Source organism: Sciurus vulgaris (genome assembly GCF_902686455.1).
Source record: "Sciurus vulgaris genome assembly, chromosome: 4".
In the NCBI taxonomy this organism is placed as follows: Eukaryota; Metazoa; Chordata; class Mammalia; order Rodentia; family Sciuridae; genus Sciurus; species Sciurus vulgaris.
In genome coordinates, this window is record NC_136464.1 from 32,894,238 (window position 1) to 32,921,901 (window position 27,664).

Here is a 27,664-nt window from a genome sequence, read left to right on the forward strand (position 1 = left end):
AAGAGTTGGCAGGGGTACATTATGCCAGTCCACATGCAACCTTTAAAAGTTGTTTAAAAGCTTAGCTGGTTTCTTCTTCTTCCTGTCTGTCTGTGGTAGATTTTTCCTCCTCAGGTCACTCTAGTAGAGATGAAAGAGCTAGTCACTCAGAAATTTAGTTCTGCTCAGTCTTAACAAACTATGATTTTGTTCCTTAATCAGCTGATTAGAAGCTATATATACACAATAATTATTTGTGAAATAAGTAAAGAAATCATAAGGAAATTATTTTTTAATTTTATGGAATATTTTATTTTTAAATTTTAATGGACAAATATTATATATACGTATGAGATACAACATGATGTTCTGATCTGCTTCTACATTGAAGAAAAATCCCATTGAGTTAATTCACATATCATCTCACCAACCAATTCATCAATGTCTTTTGTGATGAGGACATTAAAAATCTATTTTAGCAGCAAATTGATATTTACAGTTTGCAATGAGAAATGCAATTCATGATGCAATTAAGGATAGAGTCTCACCAAATCATATAGATTTCCAGTTTTGGAAAGGCAACAACTTTTTGTATTTCACCTTGTCAGCTTCATTAGGTATACTACACTCTACAGTTTCGAAGGAAACACACAACATGGATCACTACTTTTATAATATTACAAGCTGTGTTTAAAAATTACCTATTCAATGCTAATTCTGTCTTTGTTTTGGTAGTTAACTATAATGCTCTTTCCTTCAGCTCTGCAATATACAAACATACCATAATTTTAATGAAAAGCTTAAAAATCAGACCTTTTGTGCTGTTCCATATCCATTGAATTTTTAGCTCTATATGAGTCAACTGAAACATCTTGGGATACAATGAAGATGGGACTTCAGGTGAAGAATATGGCATCAATCTACTCTGTGCCCTGCAGCTAAATCCATTTGAAGACTGTTCACTGACCTTCTTCTGGAAAAGCCACTCTACTGATAAAATGAAAACAAGTTAAAACAAGTTACTTTTTAAGTTTTTTTGTCAGAACTTTCAAATATTAAACAAAGGAGAATATTGTCCTTATCCATGTACCTACTGTGGAGCTTCATGAATTATCCTCATCTTGCCAATCCTGTAAAAATCAGTGCTATGTATCATCTCAAATGGAACAAGATTAAAATTTCATGAAGATCACTGTTCTAAATGAAGAAATGAGTACCTATATTCTTTTACTGACAGTCGAATGGGGAAGGTGGGCAGACTCATTCCATGCTGCACCATGGTGAACTAGACAGGGAGTACAGGAATCTAGTCCAGTGGATGCACTTTACTGACCAAAGAGAATGGAAGTAGGAGATATTTTGTAGGTCCCTCTTCATCTTGCAGGGAGAACCAGGACTATGGCAGGTCTGTTTGCCTCCTTAAAAGATGAAGTTAAGGAAAGTAACAGAATCATTCTGATATAACAGCAAATCAATGGGTCATATTTTATAAAGACAAAGAACATTTCTTTGATATTGAAGATGGACAAGGCTAATGAATTGCCTACATAAAATTACAACTTTTGCTACACCCATGAGTTTCTTAATAAACTTCTACTAAAATATACACTTACCAGATGATTGTAGGTTATAAATGTTAATGTTTCATAGTTTATATAAAACTATATTGCCCAGTGATATTCCCCAACCCAAATTTCTAATATGCAATGTTACATAACCCTATTTATGCCTTTTCCTAGTGGGAAGAGGGCTGGAGGAATCCTGACTTGGATCTCAGCTGCCTCCATTTTCCTTGAAACATGGTATTTTGGTTTTGGTCTTTTTGTTTTCTGTGGCATATTTCAAGTTTTATTTTAGGTCTATCCACTTGATTAGAATACCTTTGAGTAATTTTAATCCTGTTTGTAATAGCTGAAAAAGTCACTGAAGTTTTTAAAACGTAGAAATTTACCACAAAAAGTTGAAATTGATTTTTATAAAATTGTTCATTCTATATGAAATTAAACTTGGTTATAAGTTTAAACAGAAATTTGCACTCTTCATATAGTATGGTTGTGACCTGACCCCACATTTGGTACTGAGTGAAAGGAGGGGCAAAAAAAGAAAGACAGGAGAAGAACTTTTCTTACATGCCCTCTTTTGAATACTATACTAGTATTAACTCAATCCAAAATCAGCAATAGAGAAGTTTTCCTAAAGAAAATAAGGGATTTGTATTGACCAACCTTTTCATTAAGATAAATTCAGCCTAATGGAAGAAAATGGGTGAGTTTAGGGTACAGATTTATAATCATAGAAGTTATCATAAGGGTAAAGAAACTTAAATTTCTGGCTTAGCTGATAACAGATGCTGGCCACTGAAAACCTAGGTACAGATGATTAATGAAACCTAGTTATGGTTTGATCGATTAGCTTTGCAACTCAAAGACATATAAGAGAAAGAAAAAATGATGGTTGTTTCAAGATGTCAAGGCAGAGGTGGTATGTAAATCCTGAGTATGTGTGAATTCAAGAAACACTGTTGTCTAACAAGTTCATATCTCACTGATGGTGACTGAGGAATGAAAAAGATGGTCCCAGAGTCAAGTCAACACTTACCTCTGACTTCTGCCTCTGCACTTACGAGTGCCAAAATTTCTGTGAAGTAAAAAAGTAAGGAACACAGGTGAAGTGTTGGTAGAAGTTGAGAGGAAAACAGTTTTCTAATGAAAAACAATATAAGCCACATTAGGTTCAAACATGAGTCCACTTCTAACCAGGTAAATGTGGAACAATGTTTATGTTTTTTTTATGGTTCATTTTTTATTTGTTCTACATGACAGTAGAGTGCATTTTGACATATTATGCATACATGGAGTATATCTTATTCTAATAGGATCTCTTTCTTGCGGTGTACATGTTGTGGAGTTACACTGATTGTACATTCATACATGAACATAGCAAAGTTATATCTGATTCATTCTACTGTCTTTTCCTCTTACTGTCCCCTCTCCCTTCCCTTTATTCCCCTCTGTCTAGTCCAATGAACTACTACTCTTCCCCTCCCTTGTGATGGGTTAGCATTCACATATCAGAGAGAACATTCTGCCTTTGGTTTTTCTGTGACTGGCTTATTTCACTTAGCATGATATTCTCCAGTTCCATTCTCTTACTGGCAAATGCCATAATTTCATTCTTCTTTATAGTCAAGTAACAGTCCATTTGTGTGTGTGTGTGTGTGTGTGTATACATTTATTTATTTATTTATTTATATATTATATTTTCTTTCTCCATCCATCTTTTGAAGAGTACCTAGGTTGGTTTCATAGCTTGGCTATGGAGAATTGAGCTGCTATAAACACTGAAGTGGCTGCATCACTCTAATAAGATGATTTTACATCCATTGCATATAAACTGAGAAGTGGCATAACAGGGTCAAATGTTGGTTCTATTCCAAGTTTTCTGAGGAATCTCCTTACTGCTTTCCAGAGTAGTTGTACCAATTTGCTGTCTTACAAGCAATGTATGAGGGTGCCTTTCCCCCCACATCCTCACCAATATTTATTGTTGCTTGCATTCTCGACAATTACCATTCTCACTGGGGAGAGATAAAAATCTCAGTGTAGTTTTAATTTGCATTTCTCTAATTGCTAGAGATGTTGAACTGATCGTATTTCTTCTGTGATGGGCCTGTTCAGTTCCTTAACACATTTATTGATTGGGTTATTTGTTCTTTTGATGCTAAGTTTTTTGAGTTATTCATATATCCTGGAGATTAATGCTTTGTCTGAGGTGCAGGTGGCACAGATTTTCTCCCATTCTGCTAGAGTCTCATTGAGGAAGTCAGCCCTTAAGCCAACATGGTGGAGAGTTGGGCCTCCTTCTTCCAGTAGACACAGAGTCTGGTCTGATGCCCAAGTCCTTGATCCACTTTGAGTTGAGTTTTTGCAGGTTGGGAGACAGAGGTTCAATTTCATTCTACTACATGTGGACTTCCAGTTTTCCCAGCACCATTTATTGAAGAGGTTATTTTTTCTCCAATGTATGTTTATAGTGCCTTTGTCTAGGATGAGATAACTGTATTTATGTGGGTTTGACTCTGTGTCTTCTAATCTGTTCTTCTGTTCTTCATGTCTGTTTCTGTGCTAGTACCATGCTGATTTTGTTAATATAGCTCTGTAGTATAATTTAAGGTCTGGTATGGTGATGCCTCCTCCATCACTTTTCTCACTAAGGACTGCTTTGGCTCTTCTGGGCCTCTTTACTTACAAATGAATTTTGTGACTGCTTCTTCTATTTCTATGAAGAATGTCATTGGAATTTTAATAGGAATTGCATTAAATCTGTATAGCACTTTTGGTAGAATGGCCATTTTAACAATATTAATTCTGCCTATCCAAGAATGTGGGAGATCCTTCCCTTTTCTAAGGTGGTCTTCAATTTCTTTCTTTAGTGTTCTGTAGAGGTGTTACACCTCTTTTATTAGATTGATTCCCAAATATTCCAATTTTTTGAGGCTATTGTGATTGGCATAGTTATTCCTGATTTCTCTTTTTTTCTTGTTATATCTTATTTAATAATATTCTTTAAGGAAAATTAATTATAAACAGATGTGAATAAATTTTAACTCTGTATCAAAGAGAATATTTTTTATAATAAGGTATTCTCTCTTGAATAATGATTTCTGTTTTAGCAACAGGCCATTCTTTGCTGAAGTTTTATGTATAACTCTTATACAGTTAAGGAATTGTTATCTCTTAAATGCATAATTTTATTTTGAAAGCAGGATTTCAGCTTAAGATTTATCATTGGTGTATAGGAACACAACTGATTCATTTGTGTTAATTTTATATTTTGCTAGCCACTCCTGCTAGTTTTGGAGCTGTATTTGCATAATATATCAATTTCCATCCTTTCCCTTTCAGCATGTGGCTGTCTTTGCCTGTAAGATACGTCTCACAAACAACATATACTTGCATCTTGTTTTTAAATCCATTCTGCTAGCCTACGTCTTTTATTGGAGAGTTGAGCCCATTTACATTCACTGTTATTATAGAGAAATGTGTATTATTTCATGTCACTGTGATTTATTTATCATGTTTAATTTGGTCCTGTTTCTCATCTGCTTAGCTACTCTTCAAATGAGACTTGTTCATTTGTGAGCTCTGGGTTTTTTGGGGTTTTTTAAAAATATTTCTTCTGCAGGGAGCATTTCTTTTAGCAAGTTCTATACTGCCAGCTTAATCATCATGAATTATTTTAGTCCTTGCTTACTTTAGAAACATTTTATTTCATTGTGGCTTTTGAGGGCTAGCTTTGCTGGCTATAGCAATCTACGTTGATAGTTACTTTCTCCAAGGAGTTGAAACACATCATTCAAAGCCCTCCTGGCTTGTAGGTTTATGCTGAGAAATCACAAGTAGTTCTGACTGGCTTGCTGTAAATGTGACAAGGCATTTTTCTCTTGAGGCTTTTAAAATTCTATCCTTGTTCTGTATGCTAGACATTTTAATTATAATTTGTTGTGGAGAGGTTCTTTTTTTGTTTTTGGAGGGGAGTTTTACTGGGAATTGAACTCAGGTTCACTCAACCGCCGAGCCATACCCCTACCCTATTCTGTATTTTATTTAGAGACAGGGTCTCACTGAGTTGCTTAATACCTCACTTTTGCTGAAGCTGGCTTTTAACTCACAGCCCTCCTCTCTTAGCCTCCCAAGCTGCAGGGATTACAGGTGTGCACCACAGTGCCTGGCAAGGGGTTCTTTTTGATCTTGTCTATTCAGGGATCTGCATGCTTCCTGTATGAAGATGTTCATTTCACTCTGAAGGTTTGGAGATTTTTCTGCTATTGAAGAGGTTATTCATTCCTTTATCCTGCATGTCACAACCCTCCTCAACTTTAATGATTTTTAAACTTTTGTCCTCTTAATGTTGTCCCAGAGTTCTTGTACATTTTGGTTGTAGTTACTTACTGTCTTTTTTTTTTTTTTTTTTTTTTTTTGCGGTGCTGGGGATTTGAACCCAGGGCTCAAGCACTCTACCAACTGAGCTATATCCCCAGCCCCATTTACCGTTTTTTATTTCAAGCTGTCTTAATGCTCAAGGCTAGGCATTTTGTCTTACAGCTCTGAAATTCTGTCTTCAGCATGGTCTACTCTATTAGACTTTGAAATGAATACTTTATTTGATTCATTGTGTCTTTCATTCCCCAAATTTCCATTTGCTTCTTTTTCAACATTTCTTTCTCCTTGTTGAATTTATTTCTATCTTGAACTGATTTCTGTAATTCATTCAGTTGTTTTTTTGTCATCTCTTAGAATTCATTAATCATTTTTATAGTGATTATTTTGAATTCTTTATCTGATACTTCATCCACTTCAATTTTGGGAGGGGTCAGTTAATGGTGATATATGAACTTTAGGAGGTGTTGTGAGGTTGCTGTTTTACATTTCTTGTATTCCTGTGTTGGGTTTTAGGCATCTCTTGGAAGGGATTTCTCTTTGAGGCACAGTCTTCACTTGCTAGTATCCAAGAGTTATCTGGATTGAGAACCCCTTGTAGTTATGGTATCCAGAGCCTTTGTGTTAATTTTCTCCGTTTTTGTTTTAGCAGTAGACATCCATCAGTGGGAGCTAGAGACTCTGTTTCTAGGTGTTAAACACCTCTATTTGTTTAACCTGGTCATGAGTTTGGGTTTTTGTCTCTTCTATTCTTTGTATTAAAGTAGAGCTGAAGATCGAGTGTCATTAATTTATGCATGGATCAAGGAGCACTGTCTTTTGGTTTAGTTCAGCAGCGGAGTTTCTACCCTGTGAACCTGCAGGGTTCCTGTAAGTTCCTAGCACCTCAATGAATTGGGGCGGGGAGGGGCAGCAAACAGTAGCAACAACCAACTCAAACAATATATAGCATTAAAATAAATACCTGGTTCCTACTATGATATTTACAATGTTAATTGCCCTCCACACACACACACACACACACACATATACACACAAAATAGAAATAGTGGAGTTATCAATTGCCAACTCCAAAAACAATCAGTAACCATGAACTAGGTCTGGCATTAAAGCAAACAACTGGTGTCAACTATGTCATCTATAGCTGTAATAAGTGCATTAATAGTGGGGCAGGAGTTACACAAGTCAATTAGTTCTAAATTATGGTAAGAATAAAGTTAAGAGAAAAGAAAATGTGATATGAAGGTAAAGAAAAGTTTACAATTTCTAAAGGTGAACAGACAGAATGTGGAATAGACGTAGCAGGTGATGGTTATAAGGAAAGAGGAGAAAAATAGAAGTAATAATGTAAAGGGAGAGAGAATAATAGCATTTGTTAGCAGGAGAAGAAAGGACAGAAAGAAAAACAAAAACAACACAAAACCGAACCAAAATATACAAACCAAACACCCTAACCATCAAAAGAAAAGAAAAATTATATTTTTTAAATGCTAAAAATGCAAAAATATGATACAAATATGCACATGTATATAAGTTCAGAAGCAACCAATTAGCAAGGCAAGCAAACACACACACACACACACACACACATACACAAAAGAAAATGATAAAAAAGGGGGGTTCTTAATGAAAAATGAATAATCTCCACTGAGGTAGTCAAAATAGCTGACGAGAATAGATGGTCCCTATCTATGCCTGACTGTCTTTTTTCTTGAGTTATGTACTGTGAGAGAAAGGGTGAGGATTGTTAACCCCTTACTCTTTTCCTGTTGCTCTCTAAGCTGTCAGTTGAATGGCCTAAGCCTGAAGCTGATTCAAATAAACCTTCCCCCTCACCAGTGGGAGTTAGAATGGAATGGGAAGAACTGTGAGAGGGAGTTTTCTCTGCAGTGAGTAGACTGATCCACTGCTGGAGTGGCACCTCATCAAAGTTTTATGATGGGATTTCTTGCACATGGTGCTTAGGGCTAGTCAGGCCTCAGGGGCTTGTTGGGTAGTGTCTGCTCTACAGAGATTAGATCAACACACCTCTAGGGTCTGGCAGTTTCCAGCCTCTGCTGGGAGTCTGGATCTCAGGAACCTCCCACAGATTCTATTCATAGGGCAGGGAAGGCAATCCTCCATCCCCTGTGCCATCCATGAATGGCAGCCTTCCCAGGCTTAGTTCCTGAATGTATTCATTTTTGTCTGTTCAGATTTTCCACTCACTGGTTACGTGAGCAGTCAGACTTACAGGAAAAGTGAGTTGGGCTCCTTTTCAATTTTCCAACTTGAATCACGCTGGTTAAAATCATCTCTGTGCCTGTTTTACTCCTGTTCTGCTAGGTATACCCTAGGCCATAAGGTAAGCATTTTCCAGGACAGCAGGGAAGTGTTTGCTCTGATCTCCCAGCTCCACAGCAGCAGCCGCAGTGTGGCTGCATCAAGAAAGCCTCACCTTAGTGAAAGTATCAATACCTGGATATTTTCCCAGGCCAGGGCTCTTTAGAGAAAGAAGCTCACAAAATAGTCCCTTGTATAAGAGTAGAAACAATCATGCCAGGAGATGGGTAGACACAAAAGAAATATGAAAAATCAAGGGAAGAAATTGCCCCAATTGACCCACAATACTCCAACAACTGACTCTATTGACACCACAGAGGAGGAAATGTCAAGACAAAGAATTTAGAAAGTTCATGGTTAAAATGTTTAATGAGCTAGAAGAAGAAAGGTAAGAAATAAACTTGAAGAGAAAATACAGGAAGTGAAAGATCATTTCTATAATGTGATAGAGATTCTGGAAAAGAACTAAACAGAAATCCTAGAAATGACAGACTCAATATATCAAATTAAAAATCCGATGGAAAGTATCACCAACAGATTACACTACTTTGCTATCATATCAAGTTATGAAGACAAAGAACATCATCTTGAAAATAAAGTTGACAATGAAGATGTTAACTGAACAAATCTAAGAAACACTAACATAGAAGGCAGCTCTGAAAAACAAACTAAAGAAATACACAATCTTTTCTATGAAATATTAGATAAATTTTCCAAATCTTAGGAAGGAAATGTAAATTCAAATACAAAATGCATATAGAACTCCAAATAGGCAACATTTAAACAGATACTTTCCAAGGCACATTATATTGATGATGGATTCAAACTGAAAAGCTTCTTCTCAGCAAAGGAAACTATCAATAACATGAAGAAAGAGCCTACAGAATGGGAGAAAAATCTTTACCACATGTACCTCAGAGAGAGCACTAATCTCCAAGATATATAAAGAACTCAAAAAACTTAAAACCCCAAAACAAACAACTAAATCAATAAATAGCCAAGGAACTGAGTAGACACTTCACAGAAGAGGAAATACAACTGACTGACCAACATGGAAAAATGTTCATCATCTCTTGCAATTAGAGAAATGCAAATGCAAACTGCTCTAAGATTTCATATCTCACTCCAGTCAGAAAGGCAATTATCAAGAATATAAGCAATAATAAGTGTTGGTGAGGATGTGGGGGAAAAGGTACACTTATACATTGCTGGTGGGATGGCAAATTGGTGCAACCATTATGGAAAGCAGTGTGGAGATTCCTCAGAAAACTTGGAATGGAATCACCACTTGATCCTGTTATCTCACTCCTTGGTTTATGCTCAAAAGACCTAAAATCAGCATACTACAGTGACATAGTCACATCAATGTTTATAGCAACTCAATTAATAATCGCTAAACTATGGAACCAACCTAGATGCCCTTCAACAGATGAATGGACAAAGAAGTTGGGGTACATATACACAATGTAGTTTTACTCAGCTTTAAAGAAGAATGAAATTATGTCATATGCAAGTAAATGGATGGAATTGGAAAATATGCTCAGTAAAATAAGCAATCCCAAAAAAAACAAAGGCTGGATGTTTTCTCTGATACGCAGGTGCTGATCCATAGTGGCTGAATGGGGAAGACTGAAGGAACTTTGGATTATGCAGAAAGGAGTAAGAGGAAATGGGGGTGGTGGGGATGGGAATAACGGCAGAATGAGACAGACATTATTACCCTATGTAAAAGTATGATTGCACTACTGGTATGACTCAGCACCGTGTACAGTCAGAGGAATGAGAAGTTATGCTCCATTTGTGTGCAATGTGTCAGAATGCATTCTGTTGTCATGTATAACTAATTAGAACAAATTTTTTAAAAATGAAAAAAGAAAAAAGAAAATGCCTAATTTACAGACTAATATAGATTTTTAAAAGTCACAAGAGAAAAAATGGCAGGTCATATTTAAAGTTAAGCTAATTTAGATTTCAAATGATTTCTCAACCCAGACCCTAAAGGCCAGTAGAACCTGGAATAATATATACCATGCACTAAAAGAAATGGGTGCCAACCACAATTACTATACCCAGCGAAACTATTCTTTCAGAATTTAAGATAAAATAAAAATCTTCCAGGATAAGAAGAAACTAAAAATGCATAACCATTAAGCCTGCACTACAAAACATATTCAAGAAATATTTCATGTAGAAGAAATGAAAAATAAAAATAAAAACCAGCATAGGAATGAACTACACTAGAAGAATAGACAATTAAAAGATAAGTCTGAATTAAGCATTAAAAATAAAATGTTAGAAAATAAAAATCATTTCTATAAAAACAGTGGTCTAAACTTTCCTATCAAAAGACATAGATTAGCAGACTGAATTAAAACCCAGAAATAACCATGTTTACAAAAGACTAACCTCACAGGCAAAGACATCTACAGAGTGAAGGTTAAGGGATTAAAAAAGATATAGTATCAAATGGAAACTGAATTCAAGCAGGGATAGCTACTCTTATATCAGATAAACAGACAGACATAAGCCAAATTATTCAGAAGAGAGAAAGGTCATTTCATAAGCCAATTCCAAAAAATTAAAGGCTGAATGTTCTCTCTGATATGTGAATGTTACCACACAATAAGGGGGAGGGGAGGAAAGAACAGAAGTTCATTGGATTGGACAAAGGGGAATGAGGGGAAGGGAGGTAGGATGGGAATAGGAATGACAGTAGAATGAATCAGATATATGTTTCCTATGTTCATATATGAATACATAACCATTGTAACTCCACATGTACAACCACAGGAATGGAAAGTTATACTCCATGCATGTATAATATGTCAAAACACATCCTACTGTCATACATAACTAAAAAGAACAAATAAAAATTTTAAAAAAAGAACACTGGAGGGTAACCCAAATCTACAAATATAAAAAATAATAAATAAATAAATAAATAGTACAGTGAAGGTAACAGTATAGATAAAAGTGTAAATGTGGTTTTAAAAAAAATAAGGTCATTTCATACTGGTGAACCATCCAACAAGATATAATAATTGTAAATATATATTCCCCGAATGATAGTGTACCTATGTACATCAAACAAACTCTTTTCATAAAAAAAAAAAAGAATCAAACAAACCACAACACGATAATCCTGGGTGATTTTAATACATCTCTCTCACTACCAGATAGGTCATAAAGACTTTTCAAAACTAAAAAATATTATTAATCAAATGGACTTAGCAGACATTAATAGACTGTTTCATTCATCAACAACTGAATTAACTTTCTCCTCAGTGGCATATGGAACTTTCTCTAAAATAGATCATATATTGGGGCAGAAATCAACTCTTAGAAAATACAAAAAAATAATAGAGATAATTCCTTGCATTAATTCATAATGGACTGAAATTAGAAATCAACAAGATACAAAACAGAAATCATTCTAACACCTGGATATTTTAAAATACACTTTTGAATGAGGAATGGCTCACAGAAGTAATCAGGAGAAAACAAAAAGCTGTTAGAAATAAATGAGAAGACAGATACAACATATCAAAATCTCTGGGATAGTATGAAAGCAGCTTTAAGAAAAAAAGGTTATAGCACTGAATGCCTACATTAAAAAAATAGATACCAAATTAATAATCTAACTTCAAAATCAGTAGAAGGAAATAATTAAGATCAGAGTTGAAATTGAGAATAAAAAATACAAAGGAAAAATGAAACACAGAATTGTCTCATCGAAAAGATAAATAAGATTAACAAACCCTTAGCCAAACAAACCAAAAGAGAAAGAAAACCCAAATCATAAAAATTACAGATGAAAGAGATATTAACATAGACATTTCTGAAATCCAAAGGATCATTAGAAACTATTTTGAAAATTTATACACCACTAAGCTAGAAGATCTTGAAAATACTGAAAAATTCTTATACACATAACCATCCAAATTGAATTATGAGAAGAGAGAAAACTTAAACTGAGCAGTATCAAGCAATTAAATTGAAGCAGCAATTTAAAAACTCCCAACAAAGAAAACTCTAGGACAAGAATTCTCAGCCAAGTTCTACAAGAATATGAAATATGAATTAATGTCAATCCTCCTCTAATTATTCCATGACAGATTAAAAGGCAGGAACGCTGCCAAATTCATTCTATGAAGCCAATATCACCCTGATGCCAAAACTGAAGACCAATATCCCTGATGAACACAGATGCAAAAATCCTTAGCAAAATATTTCTAAACCAAATTCAAAAACACATTAAGAAGATAGTGCACCATGATCAACTGGGATTCATCCTAGGGATGCAAGTTTGGGCCAATATATGCAAATCAATGAATGTAATTCACCACTTAATTTGGGTTAAGGACAGGAATCACATAATTATCTGAATAGTCACATAACAAACATTTGGCAAAGTCAAGCACCTTAATATTTAAAACACTAAAGAAACTTACCTTAACATTGTAAAGGCTATGTACAACAAACTGAAGGCCAACATCATGCTGAACAGAGAAACACTGAAAGCATTTCCTCTAAAAACAGAAATAAGACAAGAATAGCCACTCACTCTTATTCAACATAGTCCTTCAAATTCTAACCAAAGCAATCAGAAAAGAGAAAGAAATTAAAGGTATACAAATAGGGAAAGAAGAAGAAAAATTATCTGTTTGCTGATGACACAATCCTATATTTAGAAAACCCAACAAACTCTATCAGAATACTTCTAGAGGTGATAACAGCATATACATTAACATACATAAATCAATCACTTTCCTATAGGCCAATAATGAATCTGCTGAAAAAGAAACCAGGAAAACTATCTCATTCACAAAAATCTCTACAAATAAAAGTATACAATATTGAAGAAAGAAATTGAAGAAGACCTTAGAAGATAGAAAGACCTCTACATATACAGATATGCAGAATATTGTCAAAATGGCCATACCACCAAAAGCACTGTACAGATTCAAAGTAATTCCCATTGAAATACCAATGACATTCTTTTAAAACTTTTATAGGATAGAAACTACTACCTGAAAACCATACTGTGAAGTGGGTAGACACATAAACAACATGAAAAAGGGAACAAATCATCTCAAACAAATCAATAACAGGATCCATTGACACCACAGTAGAAGCAGTGACAGAGAAGGAGTTTAGAATGTTCATAGTTAAATTGATCTGTGAGGTAAAAGATGATGTAAGGGAGAAAATACAGGAAGCAAAAGATCACAATGATAAAGAGATGAGACTGGAAAAAAAAAAAAAAAACAAGCAGAAATCCTCAAAATGAAGGACTTGATAAACCAAATTAAAAATTCATTGGAAAGCATCACCAACAGACCAGAGCAACTGGAAGACAAGAGTTTTAGGCAATGAAGTCAAAGTATATAATTTGGAAAATAAAGTTGACCATGGAGAAAAGATGTTGAAAGAACATGAACAAAACTTCCAAGAATATAGGATACCATGAAAAGACCAAACTTAAAATTTATCAGAATAGATGAAGGCACAGAGATACAAATCAAAGGAATATACAATCTTTTTAATTAAATAATATCTGAAAATTTCCCAAACCTTAGAATGAAATGGAAAACCAAATACAGGAAGCTTACAGGATACCAAATATACAAAATTACAACAGACTCAAATCAAGGCACATTATTATGAAAATGCCCAACATACATAATAAGAATAGAATTTTAAAAGCTGCCAGAGAAAAATGAGAGATTACTTTTAGAGGGAAACCAATATGGATCTAACTGATTTCCTAAACCAAACCCTTAAAGTCAAGAGGTCATGGAATAATAAATACCAAACTCTGTAAGAAAATGGATGCCAGCCAAGAATATTATACCTTATAAAATTAAGCTTCAGATTTGAAGATGAAATAAAAACCTTCCACGATAAAGAAAAGTTAAAAGAACTCATAACCAGAAAGCCTGTACTACAAAGCATACTCAGCAAAATATTTCATTAAAAAGAATGAAAAATAAAAGTGAAAACCAGCCAGGGGAGGAACTACACTATGGAAGAATCAATTCAAATTAAAAACCACAAATAAATCAAAATGACAGGGAATGAAAATCATATCTCAATAATAACACTGAATGTAAATGGTCAAAACTGATTAATCAAAAAACACAGACTGGAAGATTGGATTAAAAAACAAGCCCCACCAATATGCTGTCTCCAAGAGACTCACCTCACAGGCAAAGACATCCACACACTGAAGGTAATAAGATGGGAAAAACATTATCATTCACATGTATCTCATAAATAAGCAGGCGTCTCTATCCTCAATACCAGATAAAATGGACTTCAAGTCAAAATTAATCAGAAGGGACCAAGAAGGTCAAATCATACTGCATAAGGGAACAATATATCAATAAGACATAATAATCTTAAATATTTATGCCCCAAATAATGGAGCACCTACATACATCAAACTAACCCTTCACAATTTCTAGAATCAAATAGATCACAATACAGTAATACTGGGTGACTTTAACATGCCTCTCTCATTACTCAATACATCTGCCAAACAAAAACTAAATAAAGGAGATACAGAACTAAAAATATAATTAATAACTTAGACTTAACAGATAATATATAGAATATTTCACCCATCAGTAACTGAATACACTTTCTTCTCAGTAGCACAGGTATCCTTCTCTAAAATAGACCATGTCCTAGGCCACAAACCAACTCTTAGCAAACACAAAAAAATAGAGAGAATACCTTGAATTTTATCAGATCATAATGGAATGAAATTAGAAATCAATACTCTAAAACCTGGAGACAAAATATTATACTATTGAATGACCAATGGATAGCTGAAGAAATTAGGGATGAAATAAAAAAATACTTAGAGGTAAATGAGAATAGCAACACAACATTTCAAAACCTCTGGGACACTATGAGGGAGGTTCTAAGAGGGAAGTTCATTGCATTGAGCACATTCTTTAAAGAACAGAAAGTCACCAATTAAATAACCTACCACTACATCTCAAAGCTCTAAACAGGAAGAACAAATGAACACCAAAAGCAGAAGATATGAAATAATTAGAGGCAAAATTAATGAAATTGAAACAAAAAAATTCAAAAAAACAATGAAATAAAGTTGGTCCTTTGAAAAAAAGTAAACTTCATAAACCCTTACCAAACTAATGAAGAGAAAGAGAGAGAACTTAAATTCTATTAGTTAGGAGACCCAAAAAAAATGCCACCAGTTTCCAGAACTCATATGAATTGAGCAAAGTAGCAAGATATAAAATTGATGCCAATGAATCAGTTGTGTTCCTATACACCAATGATGAACCAGCTGAAATCCTACTTTCAAAATAAAGTTATGTATTTAACAGAGAACATTATTCCTTAACTGCATACGAGTTATACATAAAACTTCTTCAACAAAGAATGGCCTGTTGCTAAAACAGAAATCATTATTCAAGAGAGAATACCCATAAAGAATATTCTCTTTGATACAGTTAAAATTTATTCACATCTGTCTATAATTAGTTTTCCTTGAAGAATATTATTAAATAAGATATAACAGGAACAAAAGAGAAATCAGGGATAACTATGCCATTCACAATAGCCTCAAAAAATTGAAATATTTGGGAATCAATTTAACAAAAGAGGTGTAATACCTCTACAGAACACTAAAGAAAGAAATCGAATAAGACCTTAGAAGGGGGAAGAAAGGGGGAGAGTAGTAGTTCATTAGACTAGATAGAGGGGAATGAAGGGAAGGAGGGGAACAGTAATAGAATAGTAGTAGAATGAGTCAGACATTTCTTTCCTATCCTTATACATAAATACACAACCAATGTAACTCCACACCATGTACAATCACAATACTGGGATCTTAATTGTAACAAGTTATCTTATTCTACATATGTATAATATTTCAAAATATATTCTACTGTCATGTAAAAAAAAAAACAGGATTATTTCCCCCAAAAAAGTTCCAAAATTAACTTAAAAAAATTAACCAAAAAAGTTCCAAAATTAATCTGTAATACTAAGAGACCCAGAATTTACAAAGTAATCCTCAGTAAGAACGATGCTGGAGGCATCGCAATACCAGATCTCAAGTTATGCTACAGAGCTATAAATATAAAATCAGCATGGTTTTGACACCATAATAGATGCGAAGACAAGTTGAATAGGACAGAAGACACAGACAAATCCACAAGACGGTAATCTGATACTCAAAAAAGTTGCCAAAAACATATACTGGAGTACAGACAGGATTTTTAACAAGTGGTGTTGGTGAAACTGGATATCCCTAAGTAGAAAAATGAAACTCTCTGACTCTACACAAAAGTCATCTCAAAGAGGATTAAAGACATAGGAATTAGACCAGAAACTGCAATTGCTCTAAGAAAATGTAGTCTCAACATTTCAATATATTAGCACAGGCACTGACTTCCTTAACAAGTCTCCTAAAGTGCAAAAGAAATAAAACTAAGAATCAATAAGTGGGAAGATATAAAATTACAAAGCTTCTGCACAGCAAAGGAAAAAATTTAGAGTGTGCAGAGAAAACCTACAAAATGGGAGAAAGACATTGTCCCCTGCTCCTCAGACAGGGGATTAATATCTAGAATACAACAAACTCAAAAAACTCAAAACAAAAACCCAAATAACCTTAATTAACAAATGGGCAAAAGAACTAAACAGACACTTCTCAGAAGAAGAAATACAAATGGCCAACAAATATATGAAAAGACTGTTCAACATCCCTAGTAATTAGGGAGATACACATCAAAACTACATTAAGATTTCATCTCATTCCTGTCCAAATGGCAATTATCAAGAATACAAATAATAAAATGTTGCTAAGGATGCAAGAGAAAATACATTCTCTTATATTGTTGGTAGGACTGCAAATTAGCACAACTACTCTGAATGGAGATTCCTCAAAAATCTGGAAATGGAACTACCATATGACCCTTCTATATCACTTTTTGGTATTTGTACAAAACACCTAAAATTAGCATAGTATAGGGATCTAGTCCCTATACTATAGCATAGGGACTGTTTATAGCAGTGTGATTCCTAATAGGCAAGTTATGGAACCAATCCAGATAACTCTCAATAGCTGAATGGCTAAGTAAAATGCGGTATATATAAACAATGGAATTTTACTTGGCCATAAAGAAGAATGAAATGATGGAATTTTCTGGTGGATGGAACTGGAGAATATCATGCTAAGTGATACAAACCAGCCCCAGAAAGTCAAGGGTTAAATGTTTTCTCTCATATTCAAAAACTAGACAAAAATGAGGGGTAAAGGGCTGGGGGTGGTAGGACTACCATAAAAATAGAAAAAAGATCAGTGGAGTACAAAAAGGGGATTAAAGAAGAGGGAGGAGGAATGGGAAAAGACAACAGTGGAATGAAATCGATCAAACTATCCTGTGTTCATATATGAACATACTAAAGTGAATTTCACCTTTTTATGTCTATAATGCACTAATTTAAGAAACTGTAAGTAAATAGAAGGAAGGCCAGTAGATTATAGAGAAAAGGGAACTAGAGGAGGTAGGGCAGGAAGGAAAGAGAAGTACTGATGGTTGAACTGGAGCAAATTATATTTCATGTTTGTATAATTATGTTAAAATGACCCCAAATGTTATATCTACCAAATATTATATATAACTATAATGCACTAGTGAAAAAAATAGAAAGTAAAAAAGAAAACTCCTGTCTTGTGGTAAAGTACTCATATCATCAAATCCATGATATGACTAAGAAAGTAGTGTCCTTCTCAAGATTATGCCTTGCCAAAGGACGAATGATATCGCTAATAAGTGGAGGTTGACACATAATGGGGGGGAGGGAAGGGTTAGAGTTAGGGTTAGGGAGGGGGGCAAGTATAGAGGAAGGAACTACTGTATAGAGGGTAAAGAGGGGTGGGAGGGGTGGGGGGAAGGGAAAAAAATAACAGAATGAATCAAACAACATTGCTCTATGTAAATTTATGATTACACAAATGGTATGCCTTTACGCCATGTACAAACAGAGAAACAACATGTATCCCATTTGTTTAAAAAAAAAAAAAAAAAAAAAAAAAAAAGATTATGCCTTGAATGAAGAAAGAATGCAAGAATATGGTTGGGGTGGCATCATGTGATGGAATAAAAGGGCAGTGAAAAGAATCTGTCAGTGGATCTCTAACACGGCCTGAAGGAGAAGGTGTCCTGGGCTATGGGCTTAAGTAAGTCATTTCCCGGAAAGTTCTTTCTCCATAGCAATGAAGAATGCCACCTCTAAAATAGCCAAACTAACTCCTCACTCTCTGGGTTTATATTCTCCAAACTGTCTTGCCATATCAGTTTTTCTGAGAGGTAAAAAATGAGCTGGTATTGTTAATCAGTAAATGGGTCTTATGACTTATACACCCATCTTTCATACTCTGGGCTTCACAGGAGTCTCAATACTCTTTATCCCTGAGGTGTGATGGCTACAGACTGTAGAGGCAATGGGAGCCCACAGGAATGGCATGGACGGCACAATCTGTTCCTGTTGCTCACACCCCCACTGCCTGCTTTCCCATTCACTCAGGCCTACTGAGGCAAGAGGGTGCAGCCAGACAAGGAAGCCAATTTGGGAGGGCCAGCACTGAATGATTCCCTGTTTTCCTTCCTTTGGAATTCAGTAATGTTCTGAGGGCAGGGAAAAGGGTCTCCGCCTTAGTACTAAGTTCAAGATACCACGCCAAGGGCAGCAAATATTATGGTACTAGGAAATAACTGCCAAAACAGTTGGGGTTCTTTATGGGAACTCCTGAAAACCCAAAGACTCCGAGGAACATATGTGTTGGAGAGAAAAATTTTACTCCACCTCCTGGGAAAGTTTGTTTTGTTTTGTTTTGTTTTCCGGCTCTGATCCTTGACCTCCAAAGGCACTTGGTTTGCAGGGTTAATTTCTGTTCGCTGCATCCTGCCTTGCAACTTCATCTTTCTGCTTATTCTGAAGTGAGGACGAAGGCTGGGTCAGGACTTGTTTTCATCGCCTCAAATCTAGAAAGGGGTCCAGCAAAGGGTCCCGCAGGCACACGAACAGGACAACCCGCCTTGATGCCAGTCAAGCGCTGGTCTCCCAGCTCCACAGTGAAGTTTTTCAACCCCACCACTTCCCCAAACGGGAGGGCAGGCCGACGGGACAGGCCCTTGGAGACTACAAGTCCCAGCGTCCCGAGCGGCTCCACGACCTCGGGCCACCCCAAACTTTGCCCGCCTTATGCCACCCCCGCGGTTTTCCCACAGAGCAGGGCTGCAACCCAAGCACGGGAGTGTCTGGCAGGAAAGCGTCCTGGGCGCCTAACGGGCAGCACGACATTCACCTGGAGGGACAGAGCGCTTCTGTAGCGCCTGGGCAGCGAAAACGGAGCTCACGACCCTCCCGGCAGCCGAGAGACCACCAACCGCCCCCAGGCCTCCTCCGCCCGCCCTCTCGCGCCCGTGCCCGGCGACCCAGGAGCACGCGCAGTGCGGGCCTTGACCGGGAGCGCGCCCCCAGCGCCTGCTTTCGGGAATGACGGGTGCCGCATGGGAGTGTTCCTCCGCTTTCCTGGGTGGTGCCTCGATCGAGGCGCGAGTCTGCGGCACCTGTACGCACGCCTTGCGGAGCCCAGTACTTTGGTCACCCGAGGCCTGTGTGACCACCCGGGCACCGGCGTAATTTTCCTGCGGCGCGGGGCGGCGTCCTCCCGCCTTGTGGCTGCTTCGAGTCTTATCTGCCTTGCGGAGCAGAGAGGGAAGCTGAGATTTCAGGTGCCTGGAGTGTGGGGTCCGTGAGAGCCCTCCAGGTATGCAAACGGGCCTTGCTACTTTAATGTTTTTAAAAGAGCCTTAGAGCATGCAGGACATGCCAAATAAATGGAACAACTTGCATTTGTTTTTTATTTCCCCAGTACCGCGCCCCGAGTGAAAATAACTAGTTTAATAAACGTATGTGGTTTGAACTTGTTCTGGGAAACGTGGGAAGATGAAGTTAGGGAAGTGATTACCATGGAGCACTGCATAGACGTGCTCTGTATGCTTGCATTCATTCAAACACTCGACAGATGTTTATTGGCAGCTTTCCGTGTCTGGGGTAGTGCTTGGCAACGCAGTTATGAAGAAACCTAGATCTTTAAAACAAAACAGGCTTGCATTTGGGAAAAAGAAGATGTAAAAATAAACTGCTGCCAAAGTAATGTTCCAGGTTAAGTGGAAACTTAGAGGTTCCACTGACTTAACAATCTGAAATAACCAGTTATCGTTAAGTAAGTTGAAGCTTCAAAATCGTTTGGCCAAATTGTCATTTTGAATAAAATCATTGATGGTTCGCCCATCTTTATTTCCTGGGGCTCATCTGATAGGTATGTAGGAACAATGATAGAGAAGGAAAAAAAAAAAAGTCAAGAACTGTTTCCTTAAATAGTGATGTTATGGACCAAATCAAATATATGCACATCTTACAAATATTAGGTTTTTGATTTATGTGGTGCTGGGGATCGAACCCAGTGCCTCACACATGCTAGGCAAGCCGCTCTACCACTGATCCACAACCCCAGCCCACCTCTTACAAATATTATAGAATATTATAGAATCTGTGATGTACTTTAACAACACCTAACTTCTGAAATTATACAGTGGTACACTTTTTAAAAATATAATAGCATATATATATATACATATATATATATAAAATGATGTATTATTATAACTATACCTAAGTGTTAAAAAATATATACATCCAAATAACTAAATTGAGGAAGTATAGGACTTGAGATAATAGTTCTAGAGTTTGGAGTTGGGGGTAAGGGTTAAAGGGCATTTGGTGTTTGGGGAGGGGAATTATCAGACCAGTAGATATCTCAAACTAGTGGCCAAATCTCACATACAGAAGTGTTTTGACCTAAAGGACTTAAAATCAGCATACTACAGAGATACAGCCACATCAATGTTCATAGCTGCTCAATTCACAATAGCCAGATTGTGGAACCAACCTAGATGCCCTTCAATTGATGAATGGATAAAGAAACTGTGATATATATATATATATATATATATATATATATATATATATATATATACACACACACACACACACACAATGGAATATTACTCAGCTATAAAGAATAATAAAATTATGGCATTTGTAGGCAAATGGAAGAAATTGGAGAATATCATGCTAAGTGAGATAAGCCAATCTCAAAAATCCAAAAGGTGAATGATCTCACTGATAAGCGGATGATGACACATAATGGGGGTTGGAGGGGGGCAAGAATGGAGGAAGGAGGGACTGTATAGAGGGAAAAGAGGGTGGGAGGGGTGGGGGAAAGGAAAAAATAACAGAATGAATCCAACATCATTACCCTTTGTAAATGTATGACTACACAAATGGTATGCTGTTACTCCATGTACAATCAGAAACAACATGTATCCCATTTGTTTACAATAAAAATAAATTAAAATAAAAAAAGTTTTGATTGAGTCCATGTTTTTAAATTGCTTCAACTGAAGGTCAGATATCACATACAATACAGATTTCTTAAAAAATCAGATTTGGAAAAAAACGATTTATACAGGTACACAGTCATACAAAGCAATAGTCAATTGTAATCAATTTGGCTGTTTTCTCTACATAAAGAAAGCCTCTCCTTGTCTGGAGGCAGTTCACCATCCCTTCCTAGACTCTGCAGCACTGAGACCTATTGTCAATTTTTATAATTTTATTTTGGATATCTCTCATTTAATATGTTAACCTTCCTGACATTTGAATTTGCAACTCCAGTTATAGAAGGTTAGTAGGAGGAAGAACCTTAATTTATAATATTACTTGTTTCAAAAATGGAAACATCATATTGAGTCCAACCAATCAGTGCCATGGACAGTTTTATCAAAAAGCATGTAAACTTTCAGTGACTGCAGCTTCAGAAGATGTATCCATCTCAGATATCCATAGGTCCCTCAACTTAGTGACCTTCAGTTTTGTCACCTGAATGATCTGGGTGATCTGGACGACCATACTCTTCCCTGTCCTACATTCTTTCTGGGTTTATGGTAAAATGCAACAGTGATCTATGGAAGTGTATTATAAACTGTAAGGACACTAAGCAGACTAACTGTAATAACTATGGCAGAAATTTTCTCATCTGGAACATAGATTTACTTCTCCTTCCCAATGACATCTCTCACCAAAATTAAGAAGGAGAAAAAAATATATATGGCCAGAGATGAGAGATACCCTGACTGAAATAAATTTAGAAAAGAATAAAAAATATACACATTTCTCTTTGAAATAATAGAATAGTTTTAGAGAAGGGGAAATGATAGTGAAAGAAAAAAGATATGAACAGGAGGGGAAATGACCAGTTAAACCCTCTGCTTAACAAACTTAAATTGAACAAATAAGATCAGAATTAATACAGTTATTTGCTCTTAGAACAATGGTCCTTTATTTTGTAAACTAGAAATTAATTTTCTATGCATTTCTAAAGTTTTAGAAATGTACCTCACAGACATTCTCAATTTATTTGACTCATTTGGGTGACTTTTATTAAGTTCTCTGCTTTATTTTTTTCCCAAGAAATTTCTCTGAGGATCCTGGTGACCCAAGTAAAATTTTGTATATTACTCTATGTGCGTAATAATGGGTATGGTATTTGTTCTGACAGTGTAACCACACTGAGGATTTTTACTGCGCATTATATTATATTCATGCCCAGAGCAGTTAGACTACCCAGTGCCATCCTTATGTCCTTTTGCCACTCCAAATTTCAGCCTGTTTTTCAGAGCTTCTGATTTATGAACCCAGAGATTTTCCCACGAAACAGCCAGCTGTAGCCATTTAGCAGATTAGGGGCACAGGCATAGTCCCTGCATCCTGGAATGGAGAACAGAGTACTGTGATATGTGATTCTTACCAGGCATAGGCCTCTTTCTCTATATTCAGAACCTACTTATACCATTCCCCTTTAAATTTTCAGTCATCTTAAATGTCCCTTTTATGAGTTTTTAAACTTTGATTTTTATTTTCTGACGTACATATTAGAGAGAACCTAAACATCAATCTTTTTAATCTGAGATTCATGCCTGAGTTACTTAGAATTGTCTTCATTCTTTTAAATATAGTGACCAAAACCACTTAAAAATGAAGACAATTCTAAGAAACTCAGACATCTAACTTGGTTAGATTCAGGTTAAACATTCTCTTTTGCAGCAATACCAAATTGGTGATGTTATATCCTTCTCAGTACACTACATCAGGAAACACATGAGGTCAATTTGTTAGGTAGTTAGTACAGACCTGAGCAAGACCACAGGAAGGAAGAGGATAAAGGGGTAAACCAAGAGGAGGGGTCCCAAGACCAGGTGACAAGAAGCCCATGCCCAGTTCCAGTAATAACTGTGGGTTTTATCTGGAAGTAGCACACCTGTTCAGTCAAACTGGTCCCAACCACTCTCCAGGTGCATGCACACTAAGCTGAAATATGTCCTAAGGTACTGTTTGGCAAATCACCAAGCATTACAGTTTTGCATCCACCCTCTTTGTGGGCTTTTTGGGGTATGCTGGGAGAGTGTACGTGCCTTTCACTTGGAGTTATATGACACTGCCAATCAATCATGAGATAGGGAAAGGGGAAGAACAAAATTCAGACAATATTGGGACATAAAGACAGTATGAACCCAAATCCAGGGTGGGATGATGCTCCTGATCAGGATGACCTGTTCTCCGGTCCTGGGCGTGTACCTGCACCTTTTGCTTAATAAATCTCCTTGAGCCAGATATGGTGGTGCACACCTGTAATTCCTGTGGCTCTGGAGGCTGAGTCAGGAGGATTGCAAGTTCAAAGTCAGCCTCATCAAAAGCCAGGCACTAAGCAACTCGGTGAGACCCTGTCTTTGAATAAAATACAAAATAGGGCTGGGGATGTGGCTCAGTGGTCTAGTGGCCCTGAATTTATTCCCCAGTATACCTCCCTGCACCAAAAAATAAATAAATCTCCTTGGTCACACAACACACTGCTCTGTGTCTTATGAAATATATATTTTTTAAAGAACACAAGAACAAAGGAAACTTCTGCCTGTTAACAATTCTTTGCAGAGTCATGGAGGAATTTTTCAATAAAAGAAGACTTCATGAGAGTGGCATTTTATCTATCAGGTAGTATCTGAATAGGTGGAGAGAGGATTTTTCCTATACACACTGTTTATTTCATCCTTCTGTCCCTATTTGTGACAATTCTAAATGAGCATGTTCATCCATTCACATTCTGGAATGACTGATAGCATAACAAACTTACTGATGCTCTTTGTTGTACATTATGGATTTTCTCCATACAATCTGTGCCTATTATTTGTTTAATATGTATTAGTAATTGCATTTTCTCTTACACGGTGTCCAAGAGTTTTATAAAAAATTGTTTCAGTTTATGAATATTGTACTCTTAAAACGTCTACCTTCCCTAAAGGGTTACTAAAATTTCACCTCTGTGAAAAGCAGAACCCCAAAAGAATTGCATTCCTAAAGCCAGTGTTGAGATTTATCTGAATATGATAATGCATATGAAAAAGCACCAGTTCATTTACATACCATTTATCTATTCAATTGTATAAACACTGTGAAAACATATGGATTGAAAAAGTGCACGTCATACTACTGTTGGCAGTATTAGCAAATGATCTAAAGCTGTTTCCCTGCAATGACCTTGTTACTGCCAAAGTAGCAGGTGCCTTCTGTATTAAAACCAAAGATGGGCATGCTTATAGAATTATCATAGTCTTAATTGAATGTCATTTTTACTAGCGGGATTAGATGTGTCTTCGAGACACTCAAGTGTCAGAAGTGTTTCAAGGCATCTTATTCCACAGGTGAAGAATTGCATCAAAGAAACTGATCTTTTAAGAATGCCACAAGCATTCAGTTACCATCCAGTTAATCCCTATCAGGGGATTGGATTAATGTACTGATTAGGTTAAGACTCATAATCCAATCATTTCATCTCCAAACTTCCTTGCATTGTCTCATACATGAGCTTTTGGGTACACTTCTTATCTAAACCATTAGAAACATTTTGTATCCTGATTTTCCCTCTACCTAAAGTGGTCCCCCACTTTCCCTCTCTTTCCTCATAGTGCCCACACTTTACACTTAGTCATTTTATGATCTTTTGGCCACAGGAGATTAAACATTCTAACAGTTAAAAATACTCTCTAAAACTTTGCTTGCTGACGATATTTACGTCATTGTTTTAAGTTTAATAATTTCCACTATAGCAAAGTGCAAAATATCCATAGATTTTTCCTTTGATAAAAATAGTGTACAGATTTGCTCTTTTTCTTATTCGAAGTTCAAACTCTACTTCTAAAAGGTTATGACTATTTCTGACTGAATTTTAAGTTTCTGTTTATTAATATATTTCCTCTAATAATCTTGGAATGGATGTCTGGGCTTCTGATGAAAATCTAACACCTCTATCAAATCCTATGAAAGAATCCAGGATTGGCCCCCAAATGAAGATATACATGGGTAAATTTAATAACTTGATTTTTAGATGAATATTTTATGAAAATTATAAAAGACTTTTTTCCAAATTTTTATTTTTAGTTGTGCTTTCTAAAGCTGTACATAATGATGGGATTATTACATATTTGTAAATGCACACAATATAATTTGACAATCTCTCCCCCCAGCACTTCCCCTCCTTCCAAACTTCCCACTGCTAGTTCCCTTTCCTCTATCGATCTCCCCTTGATTTTTTAAAATTTATTTTTATGGTAAACAAATGGGATATATCTTGTTTCTCTGTACATGAAGTAGAGGTGTACCATTTGTGAAATCATACATTTACATAGGGTAATGGTGTTTCATTCATTCTGTTATTTTCCTCCCCCCGACCCCTCTTTTTTCCCTCTATACAGTCCCTCCTTCCTCCATTCTTGCCCCCCTCCCACCCTTCCCTTGATTTTTAGGAGATCCACCCCCACCTGTCTTTTCTTTTTTCCTCTCTAGATTCTACATATGATCTTTGACCTTCTGAGTTTGACTTATTTCACTTAACATGATGGCCTCAAGTTCCATCCATTTTCCTGTAAATGACATAATTTTGTTTTCTTTATGGATTAATAAAACTGCAGTGTGTTTTATTTGTAGTATTTTATTTATCCATGAATCCATTGAAGGACACTTAGGCTGGTTCTATAGTTTGGATCTTGTGAATCATGCTGCTAAAAACATGGTATGCATGTGCCATTGTAGTAAGGCAACTTTAATTCTTCAGGATAAATACTGAAAGGTAGTATAGCTGTGTCACCTGGTGGTTCCATGCCTAGTCTTTTGAGGACCGTCCATACTGATTTCCACAATGATTGTACTAATTTACAATCCCACCAACAGTACAAAAGTGATCCTTTTTCTCCATATCCTCTCCAGCATTTATTATTATTCATATTCTTGATGGTGGCCATTCTGATCAGTGTGAGATGAAGTTTTAATGTAGTTTTGATTTGTGTTTCCCTAATTGCTAATAATGTTGAACATTTTTTCATGTCCCTTTGGCCATTTGTATTTCTTCTTTTGAGAAGTTTCTGTTTAATTCATTTGCCCACTTATTAATTGGGTTATTTAATTTTTTTAGTGTAAAGTTTTTTGAGCTCTTTGTGTATTTTAGATTAAGCCTCTGTCAGAAAAGTTGCTAGCAAAGATTTTCTCCCAATCTGTAGGCTCTCTCTTCACATTTCTAATTGTGAAACAGACTTTTATAATGGTGGAATAAGGACTGGGAATCACATCTTAGCTCTACACTTTATGGATTGTATGTAAGCTAGAATACGTGACAACTTTTTCAGTTCATAGCTGTTTAATTTGTATTTCAGGCTGTTGGACCAGATATATTAGCTATTCTTAAGGTATATTCTAAGGACATAATATTTCTTTTCTTCTTTGTATATTTTATTAGTTCATTTTAGTTGTACATAATATTAGGGTTCATTCTGAAGTAATCATACAAGCAAGAACCATATTTTGCTCTAATTCAGTCCCCAGTACCTCCTTCCCCCTCCCCCTGTTCCCTTTCCTCTACTCGGCTGATCTTCTATTATGAAAGTTATTTTTAATGGTGTTTTGTGAATACACATAAAGGTGAGATTCACTGTTGTATATTCACATGGCTACATAGAAAAATTTGGTCAGATTAATTCCACTTTCCTCTCCTCATCCCTCCCCCCTTTCCTTCAATCTCCTTCCTATATTCTGTTGGTATCTCTTCTATTTTCATGAACCCTACCATCCCTTTTTTTTTTCCTTTTCTATTCTTCTCTTCTCCAACCTTTATTTTGGTCTAGTTTCCTCATATCAGAGAAAAATATTTTACTTTATGAGTCTGGCTTATTTAACTTACCATGATGGTCTTCAGTTCCATTCAT

The 27,664-nt window shown here is 36.1% G+C and overlaps 1 protein-coding gene across 1 annotated transcript; it reads right to left on the reverse strand.

The window, feature by feature from the left end:
• Positions 1-493: 493 nt before the first annotated feature.
• On the reverse strand, positions 494-27,664 carry LOC306658891 (uncharacterized protein; the record flags this gene model as incomplete). The annotated part of the gene is made up of 4 exons (XM_079136198.1): positions 494-966; positions 2,578-2,616; positions 19,594-20,076; positions 27,640-27,664. 4 exons carry the CDS (start codon positions 27,662-27,664, stop codon positions 719-721), a joined length of 795 nt encoding a protein of 264 aa, XP_078992324.1. The 3' UTR covers positions 494-718.